At 30.6% G+C, this 14,422-nt stretch overlaps 1 protein-coding gene and 1 long non-coding RNA gene across 2 annotated transcripts; one reads left to right on the top strand and one right to left on the bottom strand.

The window, feature by feature from the left end:
* Positions 1 to 894: 894 nt before the first annotated feature.
* LOC145319012 (uncharacterized) lies at positions 895 to 1,678 on the bottom strand. The gene is made up of 2 exons (XR_013879637.1): positions 1,501 to 1,678; positions 895 to 1,138 (listed from the first exon to the last, which is right to left on the bottom strand). It is a non-coding gene; the product is annotated as an uncharacterized LOC145319012 (long non-coding RNA).
* A 2,787-nt stretch (positions 1,679 to 4,465) lies between these two features.
* On the top strand, positions 4,466 to 6,853 carry LOC145319011 (uncharacterized). The gene is made up of 5 exons (XM_080160826.1): positions 4,466 to 4,560; positions 4,923 to 5,025; positions 5,418 to 5,578; positions 5,914 to 6,032; positions 6,602 to 6,853. The coding sequence occupies exons 1-5, from the start codon at positions 4,552 to 4,554 to the stop codon at positions 6,762 to 6,764; spliced, it is 555 nt and encodes a 184-aa protein (XP_080016952.1). The 5' UTR covers positions 4,466 to 4,551; the 3' UTR covers positions 6,765 to 6,853.
* Positions 6,854 to 14,422: the final 7,569 nt, after the last annotated feature.

Below are 14,422 nucleotides of genomic sequence, written 5' to 3'. Positions count from 1 at the left end.
TATTGAGAAGCGCAGAAACTCTACTATTAGGGCATGTTTGCAGTGTCCGATGGCCAACCATTTACTAAATTGCAATTAAGATTATTACATACATCTTCAATGATAATTTTACTAGTAAAGCTACACATATGTATGTCCTGCTGTCTGTTCTTCTAATTATTTTTACATTCTTTACCTACTTTTTCTCCTTTTTTTCTTTTTTAACTGTTTAAATTGTTTTATCTTTTTTCTTTCCTTAATTGTTTGCAAATATGTTTTGCTGATTTTAAGCTACAATTGAACGTAATTGTAGTTGTTTAAATTTTAAAAAAATGACAATATCAGCTAAACATTGGGGTAATTAGAGGTCTTTTACATACTGTTTTGAATAATTAATTATAAATGCACAGCAAACTTGTTAATCTGTTCTTCTTATAGATTATAAAATTCTCTTATTACTCATTCAAAAATATGGACAAAATATGTTTAATAAGCATGACAAATGTATATTTAGATTTAATTTGATGAAGGAAAACATTTTTACACCCAAAGAGGTTTTCTAACTTATATATCAAAGACAGAGGTGACAATGAGCTGTTTATTACACTAGACCGCAAAGTTTTATCATAACGTTTCTTATTCTTCGGCTCAGCAACTTTTGGGAATTTAGTGAATTTTGATTGGTTGATTCATTAAGTTGATTCAAATGTTTCAACCACTAATTTTAATCTACAGAAGAGGCAATTATGTTTATCATCATTGGTGATATGTATCAATTTATCGGCCATTTTCTTTTCCCTATAGATCTCTGGTTACATATACCATCCAAATGAAATGTAAAGAAAAGAAATAAACTCATTAAGCCCATTATTTCTAGCAAAGCAAATATTTAGTTAATTTAAATCAATAAACAGACAAGTTTTATACAATTTTATTCCCGAAAAAGTTTTTTTTAATTAGAAATGCACAAAAAAATTAACTGGCTAAAACGATTTTAAAGAAAAGTTTGAATGAGAACAACAAGATATGTGAGTGTAGTAGCCAGCATGGCTGTCACTGTACTTCTTTCAAATGAGAAGAATTTGAATGCTGTGAAAGGACAGGTACCCTCCAGTTTTTTCACAGCTGTCAGAAGCTTCATCATTTCTCTCACAGAAACCTGTAAAGACATCTTTAATGATTTCTATGAAAAATGATGATCTTAATCTCATATTAGCTTTCAGCTTGATGAGGGTTAAGTCTAGCGCCACCTATACACAATATTGCAACTTTGTCAGGTGATGTAGCAATAGCAAAAGTAAGGAAGAATGCTTTGGCCCAAGAAAATGCCCATAAATATATTATGCACAGTTAGTACTTCCAGCAATGGTGGTGCAATCAAAGGATTTGGTTTTCTCTTAATTGTATATCAGGTGTTTGAACATAGGGTAAATGGCACCTTTTGTATATATTTATTTGTTGAAATGCCCAAAATTTAGTTGAAACAATATCACAATTAGGAAAGCTGGCTGTTTTAATTACCTCATCACATGCCTCTTCTCTAGCATTGTCAGCAACTTCTCCTACCAGATCATAACAAGTCTCTATTTCTCCAACTAGTGTTAAGATTGCTTCAATCAAAGCTAAAATATATTAAATGTTTAATTGAATGTCTCAGTGGAAAGAATTGAATTTAAATTGCTAACATAAAAGTGCTGATTTAAATCTATTTGGGCAAGAAAATGCTTCCCTTCATGAAAATATTTCCTTTTTGTATTATTAAGATGCATTGACAACTCTTTTGTCTTCAACAACTTTACCATAATACTATATTTAAAAGTTCTTACCTAGTACAAACAGAATACAGTAAAAGTTTTCTGGCCTAACAAGAGTAGCATAAATACAAATGATACTTAAAATCTGAACTGCAAAAAATGACCCAGATAAAGTGTATCTTATAGCAGAACTTCCTCTCAAAATTACTTCAGCTGTATCTAGTATATCCTTTCTGCTAAACTTTTCTCTAGCCAACTGTAACTTTAAAAAAGATTGTATGTTAACAAGACAAGAAAAGGGTAGTATTAGTATTCCAGCTAAGGCTAAGGCTGTTAGAAAAATGAGAATTACAGCTGCAATCCAAAGAACAGTGTCATCATGTGGGAGATTGTTGACCAACTGAACAACCAAGCCAGTACCATACATTGCAACATATATCGTGGTGTACAAGATCTGAGAGTACATAGGGTATTCAAACACCATATCTTTGAGTATTTGACCTTTAAAGTGTTTCATAACCATTTGTGATTGGACAAGTTGATAAAGAGGCAATGTGAGTACAGTGTTATCAAGAAAAAACATTATCATAGAATCCAGAGTCCAGTTTTTGTCAGGGTCCATAATTGTAGGTAGGCTATATCTGATTCAAAATTTAAAATTATCATGAATATTACAGGTTTGAGAAAAACAAAACATTAACTTATTTTTAAAAAGTAGACAATTATAATCATAATTAGTGTTTTAGAGGGGCTTGAAAGTGAATTTAAAACACAAGTTGGAACAAAAAAGTTCTATTGACAATAAATCTAAAATCAATTTCTAATAAAGATCATATATTGATAATATTTGAAGTTTTATTATGTTAATTTAACCCAGTTTCATAATTACCTAGAAAACAACATTAAATGTCTTTTTCTTTAAATTTTATTCCTTTGTTATTTGGAAGTTATGCATAAAGATAATTTTTTTTAAATTAGGATTTAGGTAAAATCTAAGTTAGGTATATGTTATAATAAATCAATTTAGACAAATTATTTAGAATAAATTCATTAAATATAGAACTATGAAAAGTAAGGAAAGAAATATTAATTAAACTGATTGTGTTATATTTAACATACATTGGAAGAAAGCTTAAGTTAAACATTATCAATTTAGTATGATTACCTGCAGAAGAAAATTGCAGCAGCACTAATATAGAGCCCGACATAGCTGAAGGTTTTCAAATTAAAGTAACTGGGAACAATTTTATTTTCACCATTAATTCTACCCAACAAGATGTTTAACTTTAAAAGAACTGTGATCAAGCTTTTCAGTTGCATGTCTATTGGAGAATTTAGAACTAATAGAATAGAAAAGGTTATATCAAGAATTGTTTATATTCTTAATCAATTAATGTTCAAGAACCAACTAACTCATGAAATGTTTGGTGTTGAATCAATTAGCAAAGTAATTGAACAAACAAAACCACAATTAGGAAACTTTAATGCGTTTTATCATTATCAAGGACATTTTGTTCCTTTTCCAAGTTTTATTTAGCTTGAAAATCTTTGCATTTTTTACTTAGTTTTTAAAGTACAGTAATTGTGATTATATTTTGTTGTACAATTATCAAAAATTATACAATTTGCGACTTGAATAATGTATAACCATATTTACATTACTGGAAAGTCAAAGTAAACACACATTAAAAAATTCATTAAGACATTATTTTTGAGCAAATAACAAATTTCATTACCATAATTTACATAAAAAGCCATCTAGCTTTTAATGATTTGAGAATTTAATAAGCTTTTGCTGCTAATTGTCGATAGAAGCTTCCAGTATATATTATATATTATATAGTAGAAAACAAGGATGACAACATCCATAAAAGCGAAGCACTGAAACGATAGGACAAACGGACATTAACACTTGTAAATTGTCAGAACTGAATAATCAGAATATAAAAGTATAAGAGTCGAAGCAAAATTGTAAGTAAATTTGTTGAAAAACTGCTTGATACAGGATAATGTTACTGGACATACTTACATTTTTAGGACTTGATTATAGAGTTGCTTCGCTTATAATATTGTAATTTGTTGTCCCAGGAATCAATATACCAAAGATCAGATTAAACGGATAATTACATCACATAAATTTTGTTGTTAAAAAAGTAGAAAAATCAACATGTTTAAAATGGACGCACGGACATTCTGGTAATAATTATAGAGTTGCTACGCTTTCTAAATAGTACCTAACTACTACAGGAATCACCATGTAAAGTTTGAAATCTATAGGACAATTCTAACAGGCCTAAATTAACGAAAAAAAGTTATCTATCTCGGACGGACGTACGGACGGACCGACTCTAATTATAGAAAAGCTTCGCTTTTAAAAATTCTAGGAAAATAATGATTTATTATGTGTACTGTTCTTATTAATTCAAAGTAAACTCCATGTGTTACATTTGCTAGGACATTATTTTCAGAATATGGTTTTTATTATCTTAAGGATAAAATTATTTATATCAGTTTTAGGATGCTATAATATTATTACCAGAACTTTTTATTTGAAACTCAAAATATAGAAGTTTAGTTCAGCCTAATCTTAATGATATTGAATGTCCTTTTTACACATCTTACTAATTTAGGCCATACAATTAAGAACACCATAAAAATGCAGTGCAATATTGCATATCTTTTTCTTATAAATCATAACACCTGAGACTATTTTTGAAAGATTGTTTGTAAACATTTCAAATAATTGCTATGGAAGATAACAAACATTTAAATAGGATCTTTAATTTCTTATACAATCATTCTTCACTTATCCTGCAAGATGTACAAGGTTAGCATGATTTATTAAAGAAATTTTGTTTTCCCTAACACAAAATTTACTTACTGACAAATGTTAAATAAACGTCATAATAAACCTTGAGTCTGTCAAAAATTATATTGTTTAATTTATTACACTTTTATACCTAATGATTAAAAACATACTGGTATGGTACCCAAAGTTTATTGACACATTCTCTGATATATGGGCTTTAAAACTTTGGAGACTTTTATTCTAACAGGCTTGATTGGTATAAACTATCAATATTCAAGCTTACAAATAATTTGTTTGTTTATTATCCCTTATTGTTTGTTATTATCCCTTAAGATACCTGGGTCATTGTGGAAATTTTATCTCAAGCTTTTCTTTTTTAGTTATTGGTTGCCCTTGCCCTGGTTGGATTTAGCTCTGCTGAGCTTTCCTGTGAGGATTGCTCCATGATTGGAACCATGCTCAGTGCTGATGCTTCCTCTAAAGGCAAATCCTTATAAAAAAAAAGTAACAGGATGTCTTCTGTCTGTCTGTACCAAAAGAATCTCGCAAACTATTGGACCATATGGTTCTCCTTTACTTCTCCTAATGCAACTTCTCCTGAGTCCTAGCAAGGTTTATTTCTCTTTTGAGAAGGTTACCATCACCCCCCAAAGATATTTTATTTTTATTTCTTTTCTGTAACATATGACTGTTGAAAATAGGTTATCTATACTTTATATTTTCAATTTCTTATATACTTTTGTTATCAAAATTTACTTTTAAAAAGACCCTGTCAAAAAGTAACACTTAGAGCTTCAATGATAGATAAATAGTGAATTAGGTCTAATATAAAATAAGCATTTAACTAACAATATTTTACACTAATTTTTATATAGAGGGTATTCACAGCCAGGTGGAACTGATCAGAGAGCCTGTCTGCTCCCAATACCCTGACAGACCAACCTGTGAGAAGGAACTTCCCCAGTTCTGGGAGTACATTGCTACTGGACTCTTCAATGCTGAGGAGGGATGGTTTGCCCCCAGTAATCTTTGCATGGTATGTTCTATTTTACTTTACAAATTTTTGGTACCTAAGCTAGCATCGAAATAACAATCTTGTCACCTGAAAGATAAAAAGTCAAAAAAAATATATATGAACTATACCCTAAATATGCAGGTATTATACATCACTATCAATGTTTAAAATTAGAAAAGAAAGCTTGAAGTTTATGGCTGTTTCCCTCCCTAAAAGGGCCTGGTACTCCCGCCCCACCTTATTTGAAATTTAAAATAAGAAGATATTTTTTTGTGTGTGTGTAACCTTAGTTTGAGTACCGGGTATCCCGGCAGGTTTGAGCATAAAGAAAAAAACTAATGATCAAATAATTAAAGGATCTGTGTGTAAAGAAGACTATCTTGAAGACCCCAACTTGTGAGGACTGTGCCAATCGTCTATATGGAAGTGTTGCCTACATGGCTGATGGTGATATCCAAGCTGATGCTGTTGAAAGGTATGAACCATATTTGTATCATAAATCTAGTTCTTCTTTTGTACACTTACAGTCACTCAATAAGATTTAAGTATCTCAAACCACTACAAAAGAATAAGATTATGCCACAATAAAGATAACCAGGTTTTTTGTCTGAAGCTTCATATAGGTCCCGTGTTGGTTTTAAGCAATTTTCCTAGACCCCATTAAATACAGAGCCCCTAGATGCTAGATGTGCAGCCGCTAGTAATGTATAATTTAATACTAATGCTTCTAATAGCTTTTCAAATATTACATTTACTTAATTAATATGTTGTATATTTACTCTACCTATATTTACCCTTTTACGCCTTTACAATACAATTCTTTTACAGTATGGCTTTGAAACCGATTAATATCCGCTGTATTATAATCGGTTCTCAGCCATACTGAAAAATTATGTATAGCATCATATTTTTTATCTGGGCTAAGTCTAACAAAACTTGTTTAACTGTTATAATTATATATTTTTCATATCTGCGGAAAGCTGTTTATTATACGATGCGTTAAAAAACTATTCTTATATCTTGCCTAACAGTTTTATTTTCTAGTTATGTGAACAGTGAGTTCTGCTCCGGCTTGTATCCTGATAACATGGAGGATTGTGTTGCTGCCCTGGAACTGGTCATCCCAACAGCCATGACCACCCTGGCTGGCTCTGGAGACATGTGGATTGCTGATTACTGCACAGAAAATGTTGGATGCTCTGCCTAAGTTTATACTTGTTTAATATTGTTATAAACAATCAAAATTTTGTTATTTTATTGACTATCAAAAGAAACCATTAAATAATTTCAGTTTGATTCAATTTATTCAATACAGTTAAATGCTTTTTTTTTCTTTGAAATGCTAAACTGGTGTGATTTAACAAAGTTTTGTTTGAATTCTAGGACAGCTTTCAACTAAAGTATGAAATGTCGAATAATAACCCTAATGAGATAAGTCTAGTCACTCAATTTGAAGTCACTAAAAAGTAATTAGATGTTATCCTTTCAGTTAATCTCTGTGTACTAGGGTCTATTAAAGCAGAAGTAATCACATTAGTAGTTTGGGCTAAAACATTGTAAGCCACCATCCACCCCCTTTTACCCATTCCCTCTACTTCTACTTAAAGAACTAACTGGCTAATAAATGACATTCATATTACAAACCAAAATTTTCCTCTGTCAATATATCCAATTATACTATATCCATTACTGTATGGTTTGTCGGTTGACGAGCCCTGAATTTCATGGAAATAACATTTCAATATTATTCATTTTTGTGGTTTTAGTAATTTCTCATTGATCTATTTTCTCAGCCTATATAACAATTATCGGGTTTACCCCATGATGTTATTTAATGTAGCGAAGCTACTCAATAATTCCAGATATCTGTTTGGCCCTCTTTCAGTTACGTTAAGAGAGAAACATCAATTCTAAAATTTATTTGGTTCGTAAGTCTGTCTGTAATGCTCTGTATTACATTAAATTTCTTTAGGTGAAATGTGTTCATCTATTGTAGTATCAAGGATAGATGGATGATTACTTTTGTAAAAGTTTTACTTACCATACACATCTACTCTATAATTCACTTTAACCATCTGTCTATCGGTTTTGCTCTAGAAAACATCAAATTTTAAGTTTCTTCTGTTTTTAGTAGCGAAGCTACTCTAAAACTCACTTTGTCTGTCCGTCCGTCCATCCGTAACGCTATGGGGGAAATAGGATTTACTTAGCTCCTATAAAAGATTGAATGCTGAAACTTTTAGACAACATTCCCATCATTAAGAAGCCAAATTAACTTTAAGACATCAATGACGGTCGGCCTGCTCATTATCAGGTTTTAGTCTATTTTTATATTTTCAACATTTTTGCCCATAACTTTGGTGTTTATGGTCTGATTTTCAAAATTTTTTCAGTTAAATATATCAAAATTAAATTTCCCGTCGTTTAAAGAAAACAACAATGTCGGTCAGACTGCCTGTTTGCAGGTTTTGGGCTATTTTTATATTTTTCTCATTTTCCCCCATATCTTTGGTGTTTCAGGTCCGATTTACAAAATTTTTCAGTTATAATATTATAATTAAAGTTCCTAGCGTTTTAAGAAAAGAAACAATGGCGGTCAGACTGCCTTTAGCAGGTTTTTAGCCATTTTTAAATGTTTTACATATTTCCCCATATTTTTTGTATTTTTGTATATCAAAATACTTTTTCCGACTGTTATGCGCATATAGTATGTAATTTGCTTTAAATGTCGTCATCATACAAAATAAAACAAGGTTTCGTATTTATTTTTCTAATAAATCTATTCTTGATTTTAATAAATACACTTTAAATCTACTTGTACGTATTCCCATCCACTATTTTTTTGTTTCGCTACTTATGGGTGTTGTCATCCTTGTTTCACTACTGCCTCCCGGACTAAAAACGACCAATGAGCTATAGAATAGCTTCCCTACCAACAAACAGACGTAACCTGGGTTTTTAGGGAAAAGATAATGACAGATACAAATTATTAGTTGACAATTTTGGATACTGCTAGTTTAAACCACCCATGAAAATTTAGTAAAAGTACATAATGTTTGTAAGCTAACGAATGAGATAATTTATTTTCTCGTATTCATTTGAATCCGGTGGATAGGAACCGGTTCTCATGAATACGAAAAAACTATGTCTAGCATCGTATTATATCCAGTTTTCTACGAATATAGAAATGTACAATCATAAGATTTTAATTATGACGAAACCCACAACTTCATTTTTTTTCTATGATCCAAATTTTGTTCAGTTTTCTCGTATTCATTCGAACCGGTTCTCATCCATACGAAAAAACTATGTTTAGCATCGTATTATATCCAGCTTTCTACGAATGTAAAAATGATTGATACCAATTTTTTAGCCGGTGCCTTCGGCACCTCGGGGCTAAAAAAACTAGTTTTAATCTTTTAATTGTACATTCTAGATCCGCGGAAAGCCGTTTATAATACAATGCGAGAAATAACTATTAAATACCTGTAGGAAATACAAATAACAAAACAGGTTAAGTCTAAGCTTGTAAATATAGATAAGATATTCATGTATATAATTCATGATAGACTTTTCCAGTTATATTTTTAAAGAAGGTGTATCAACTATTTTTTTTATAGCTAGCCGGTTCTTTTAGTAAGTAGTAGATGTAAAATTTTTCATAGAATTCAGATATGCAATCGGTTTTTTTGTAGACCTCTTATTTTTTAAGTAATTTAAGTTTAAAAAAAAAAAAATTAAGTCGATTTTAAGGTACTAAAATGCAACAAAAAAAAGAAAGAAAATGGTTATTATGAACAAAAATAGTAAGATCTTTAATTTGACACCTTACTTTTTCAATTCTGTCAGGTAATTATTGAAAAAATCGATTTTTTTAAACCCACGAGAATAAAAACTTTGAACTTAATTTTATTATTTCACAAATAAAAAAATATGGGTTCATATATACCATTAGAATCAGAAAAATATTACGAATCCATTGTAAGCAAAATTGAAAAAAAAAGTTTACAATATAGTATATAAACTACAATAAAAGGAATTATATGAAAATATCATATTATGTTGTACAGGCAACGTCTTAATTCTTCAATTGAGTATAAAAATGGGAAGGGGGTAAAGAGGGGGTAAAGAGGGGGTAAAAAAGGGAATACAATAGTGTTGTCTGAACAAAAAAAATAATTGGCCATTTCTGTAATTTTATAATTTTTTAATTTTTTTCAATTTTGCTTACAATGGATTCGTAATATTTTTCTGATTCTAATGGTATATATGAACCCATGTTTTTTATGTCTGTTTGAGAAAATATTTAGGTCTAAAGTTTTTATTATACCGAGGTTAAAAAAATAGATTTTTTCAATAATTACCCAACAGAATTTTAAAAGTAAGGTGTCAAATTAAAGATCTTACTATTTTTGTTCTTACTGACCATTTTCTTCTTTTATTTTGTTGCGTTTTAGTACCTTAAAACCGACTTAATTATTTTTTTAAAAAACTTAAATTACTTAAAAAATAAGAGGTCTACAAAAAAACCGATTGCATATTTGAATTCTATGAAAAATTTTACATCTACTACTTACTAAAAGAACCGGCTAGCTATAAAAAAAAAAAGTTGATACAACTTCTTTAAGAATTCTTTACCAACCTCTTAACCAAGTATATCACATCTCCTCAATTTAATTTCTGAATTCAAGTGTAAATAGAAGAAGGGTGAATAAATATTATTTTTCTCCTATACTACTTTATTTTAGGAGGGGGGGGGGGGGGGGAGAGGGGGGTTGGAAATTCTACTTATTCCCTAAACAAAACTTCTGTTGAAAAAAAAGAGTTAAACTTGCACCTTTCTCATTTATCAAGATCATCCCCGTATCACACTACAGACAATGACATGCCAATATATAATATTCAAAACCAAAATTTTAAGAAGCTCCCCCCCCCCGCTCTCTCTTTTCTCTCTCTCTCTCTCTCTCTCTCTCTCTCTCTCTCTCTCTCTCTCTCTCTCTCTCTCTCTCTCTCTCTCTCTCTCTCTTTCGCTCTCTCATTATTTCACTCTCTTGTGATATGTTGATAATTATATATAGGGTTAATAACCACATTTTGGTTTTAACGGTATGTGCCACCTAGAAGTGAAATTCTGCCCCCCCCCCCCCACTCTTCAGGGTTTCTATAATGAAGCAGAAATTTAGAATTCTCGTAATCCCTATTTCAGTAGCGTAGCTGATCTATGAATAACGAATGTCTGTATGTCTTACCAATCACATCACTGTTATAAATATTAATAAAGTGATTTACAAGGACTATTTGATAATAAACGTTGAAACAAACAACATTGTTAAATGTTATTGTTGTTTTAAAAGAACTACTGCCTTAACCCTAAATACGAAGGGCCTACTTAGCTATGTGAAAATTATGCGGGCATGGTGGGGGGGGGGGGATTTGGTTATGGGACAGGATATTAATGTTTCCCCACCTTTAACCCTAATTACCAGGGCCAAACAGATACTTAGACTTTCCTAATACAAGGACTGTACGTTGCTATTAGAGAAACTTGTTTTAAAGGCATATTTTTAATCACGACAGAAATGTTTACTTTATATAAAACTTAAAATACAATTATTGATTAAGATTGTATGTTATAAGAATTAGGATCTAGTGTAGTTCACGGTGAAATGTTTTTGGTAACAATTACCTAAAAAATCTAAAGGCTACTAAGAGTTAAATTGTGGAACATATAGATTATGAATGCACATAATTTTAACCGACAAAAAAGGACTACAAATAATCTGGAGTAGGCATAATAATGCACAGTTATAATTTTTGAATAATCGTTACCAGGATCATTTTACTTGAACTGCATAAGATCCATAAACTACATTTGAGTAAAACAATTAATTCTCATCAGTAAAGTCCTTTTAAATTAATTCATAAACGTAATAAATGTATGAAATGGGTAGTTAGCTACTCATCATAACTCTCAGTTTGCCCCTACAAAACTGTTAATCCTATAATATAAAGTAGTAAAAATTAGTAAGATATAACTACAAAAAAGATTGGGTTCTCTATTTTAGGTAAATTTTAGATAATTTTCAAATAGAATCCGACACGGTTTTAGACTATTTTGATTTCATATTTAAGTTTTAGAATTGTTATTGGCTATTTACTGGCGCCTTCTTACTGACCCCTTTGAATACAGAGTCCTTATATGTTAGAGGTGCAACCGCTAGTATATACAAATGTAATAGACCATTCAAGTCCTGAATAGTTATAAAGAAGCAAAATGATCAAGTTTATATGAATGACAACTTTAGTGATAAGCATTTGCAATGAGTAAACGCCAATTTTAGTTTATTGGTGGCTAATCAATCAATCAATGAAATCCATATTCCCACAAAATGCCATTAGCCAGAGATATTATAATTAGCGAAAATCTGAAATGGATCAATATGCCACAGATTGAATTCCTAATTTCTTACAGGTTTCTAGTTATTCTTATCACATATAAAAATAATATTTAAGTATTTAAGAAACTACCAATAAAGAAGATAAAATGATAACAACATCAAAAAAAGGCGAAAGTTAACAAAGATAGCTTAAAATGCTTTTTCCATTATGACTTTGAAATCGACAACTATCCTTTGGATTAGAACTGGTTCTCAGCCATACTGAAAAATCATGTACAACATGGCTTTACAGAAATTTTACACGATTATCATAAAATTAAAACCAGTTTTACTAGCCCGGTTCATCGGGGCTAACAAAACTGCACGTACTGACTTATTATTAATGGCATTAAAATTTATAAAAAATCGTTTACCTAATCTTTACAAGAATAACATTCCATACCATTTCTTTAAAATCTAATTTTTTAAGCTGCCTTGCCCTTTTACTTTAATTTTCCAAACATCAAAATATTAACATTTTCCTTTCATGTGACAAAAAAATTTAATTAAGACAAAACAAATAAAGTTATCTCTTTACTCTAGAATGACTTTTAGTATCAAAACTACTCTATAGTGTTCGTGTCTGTCAATCTGTAATAATAGCGTGGCCCGATTGTTATTTGGAGTGGTGACAAATAGTTTGTTTGTGGTCCGCTAACAGAAGAAAGGATTTTGCCTCAATTTTGTTTAGTAAATATTTAGAGAACAATGTGATATATTTTAATACAGTTGGGAAGTTGAAACTAGTCTCAGAGTGAAAATAAATTTAATCTATTGTACACAATGCAAGTTTAGTCTCCCATGAAAGTAAAATAGTATATTACAAAAGGCTAAGTACTAATGACTAATATAATATTTTTTAGCTAAATGGCAGCCAATTGATTTAGTATGGTAATTCTAACCCTGCAAAATATAAATAAACATGGTATTATAATTTAAAGTCTTTCTCTATTGTCTTATCCTCCTGAGGGATTTGATCGATACTTTGTTGGAGATTAATATATATTTTTTTATGCTATAATATTATGATACTAACGGTTTCAAGTCTTGAGGCCTCTAAAGGCACTTTAGGCAGAGAGGAGGGTATAAAGTTGTACCCCATCCCCCCATTTTCGATTTTAGTTTTAAAAAGTAAAAAGAATTTTTTTGGGGTGGGCATCAATTTTATCAAAGGGCGATTTTTCTTGGGAGGAAGGTCGTATCCAACCTAAAAAATATTATAAGCTTTTTAGAACCCATGAGAAACTTCATTGTAAAGGGAAACCATAACGGTTCAGCGGTTAGCGAGATTCTGCGGGACAAACAGACAGATAGATTTTTATGAAACTAAAAGTATTTAATAGCTGAGATATAAATAAGAAATACAATTCCTTTTGGGGGAAAACCTGGAAGCATTTGGATAATTTAGAATTTTGTATGTCCCTTTATTGTAAATACAAATAGATGCAAACTTTAAAACTATTTCAGAGTATAACTTTTAGTTTGTTAGATAACTTAAAAGCAAACATTTATACAATGCACATAGGGGCAACAAGGGGCAACAATTCACCACCCCCAAATAAAGTTTTAAACATTCTATGAGTATTATCATACCCAATGTACATCAGATTTCAAAGGAATCGTAAAAATACGCTTTTTAAGTAAGCATTCTAATGCATGGAAGTCAAGAAATGCAAAAATTTTCTTACAGAAAAAGGCAAACTTTTTGTGTTTCACCAACAATTTTAAAAGTATTATAAAATCTCTTAGAATTAACGTAATTAGACAAAATAACTTTTGATGAGTCATGCATTACATATATTTTGACACTATAAAAGAAAAAAACACAAATTGAAGAAATTAGTCCTAAATAATTCTAGTTGAAGTCAAGATTTTAGTTTTTTTTTTGTTTGTTTTTTAATCAACTTTTAAGATCACAGTAAGAGGAAACATGTTTTCGCCGGGTGTCGCCGGCTAAAAAAACGATATTTGATTACCCAAAGACATATTTTAATCGCCAGTACTGGTTTCACTTACCCCCCTGCGCCCCCGTAGGGGTTTTTAGTCCGTTTTCTGAACGTAAGTGCACGAAAAGTTTGTAAGAAAAAGCGATTAAATGCACTTTTAAAGTCAAAACTTAAGATATAATTCAAATAAATAAAAGACACAAAAACATAGACATATTGGGAAATATTTATTCTGACTTAGAATTAAAGTTAATAATAAGTATTTTCAAGTTCTATTCCACTAAATGATGGGAAGGAGAGGGGGGGGGGGGGGGGGCTAAACCTAAATCTAAACTTCTTTATGTTTAATGTTTTAATGTAACTAAATAATCGTTTCTATAGATTATTACATATATCAGGGATCTAAAGGGATAAGACAAAGGTCATAAAATTGTTGTACATCCCCAATGATAATACACAAAATTACCCCTTGTGTAGATTAA

This window comes from Acartia tonsa, chromosome 5 (genome assembly GCF_053477335.1).
Source record: "Acartia tonsa isolate MP-2025a chromosome 5, ASM5347733v1, whole genome shotgun sequence".
NCBI classification, from domain to species: domain Eukaryota; kingdom Metazoa; phylum Arthropoda; class Copepoda; order Calanoida; family Acartiidae; genus Acartia; species Acartia tonsa.
The sequence above is the reverse complement of the archived record's forward strand: the minus strand, read 5'-3'. Positions and strand labels throughout refer to the sequence as shown.

Coding starts and splice junctions, on each gene's coding strand:
- LOC145319011 (XM_080160826.1), top strand. Junction 5,026..5,417: donor TGCTGATGCTTCCTCTAAAG/GCAAATCCTTAT, acceptor ATTTTTATATAG/AGGGTATTCACAGCCAGGTG. Junction 5,579..5,913: donor CCCCCAGTAATCTTTGCATG/GTATGTTCTATT, acceptor AAATAATTAAAG/GATCTGTGTGTAAAGAAGAC.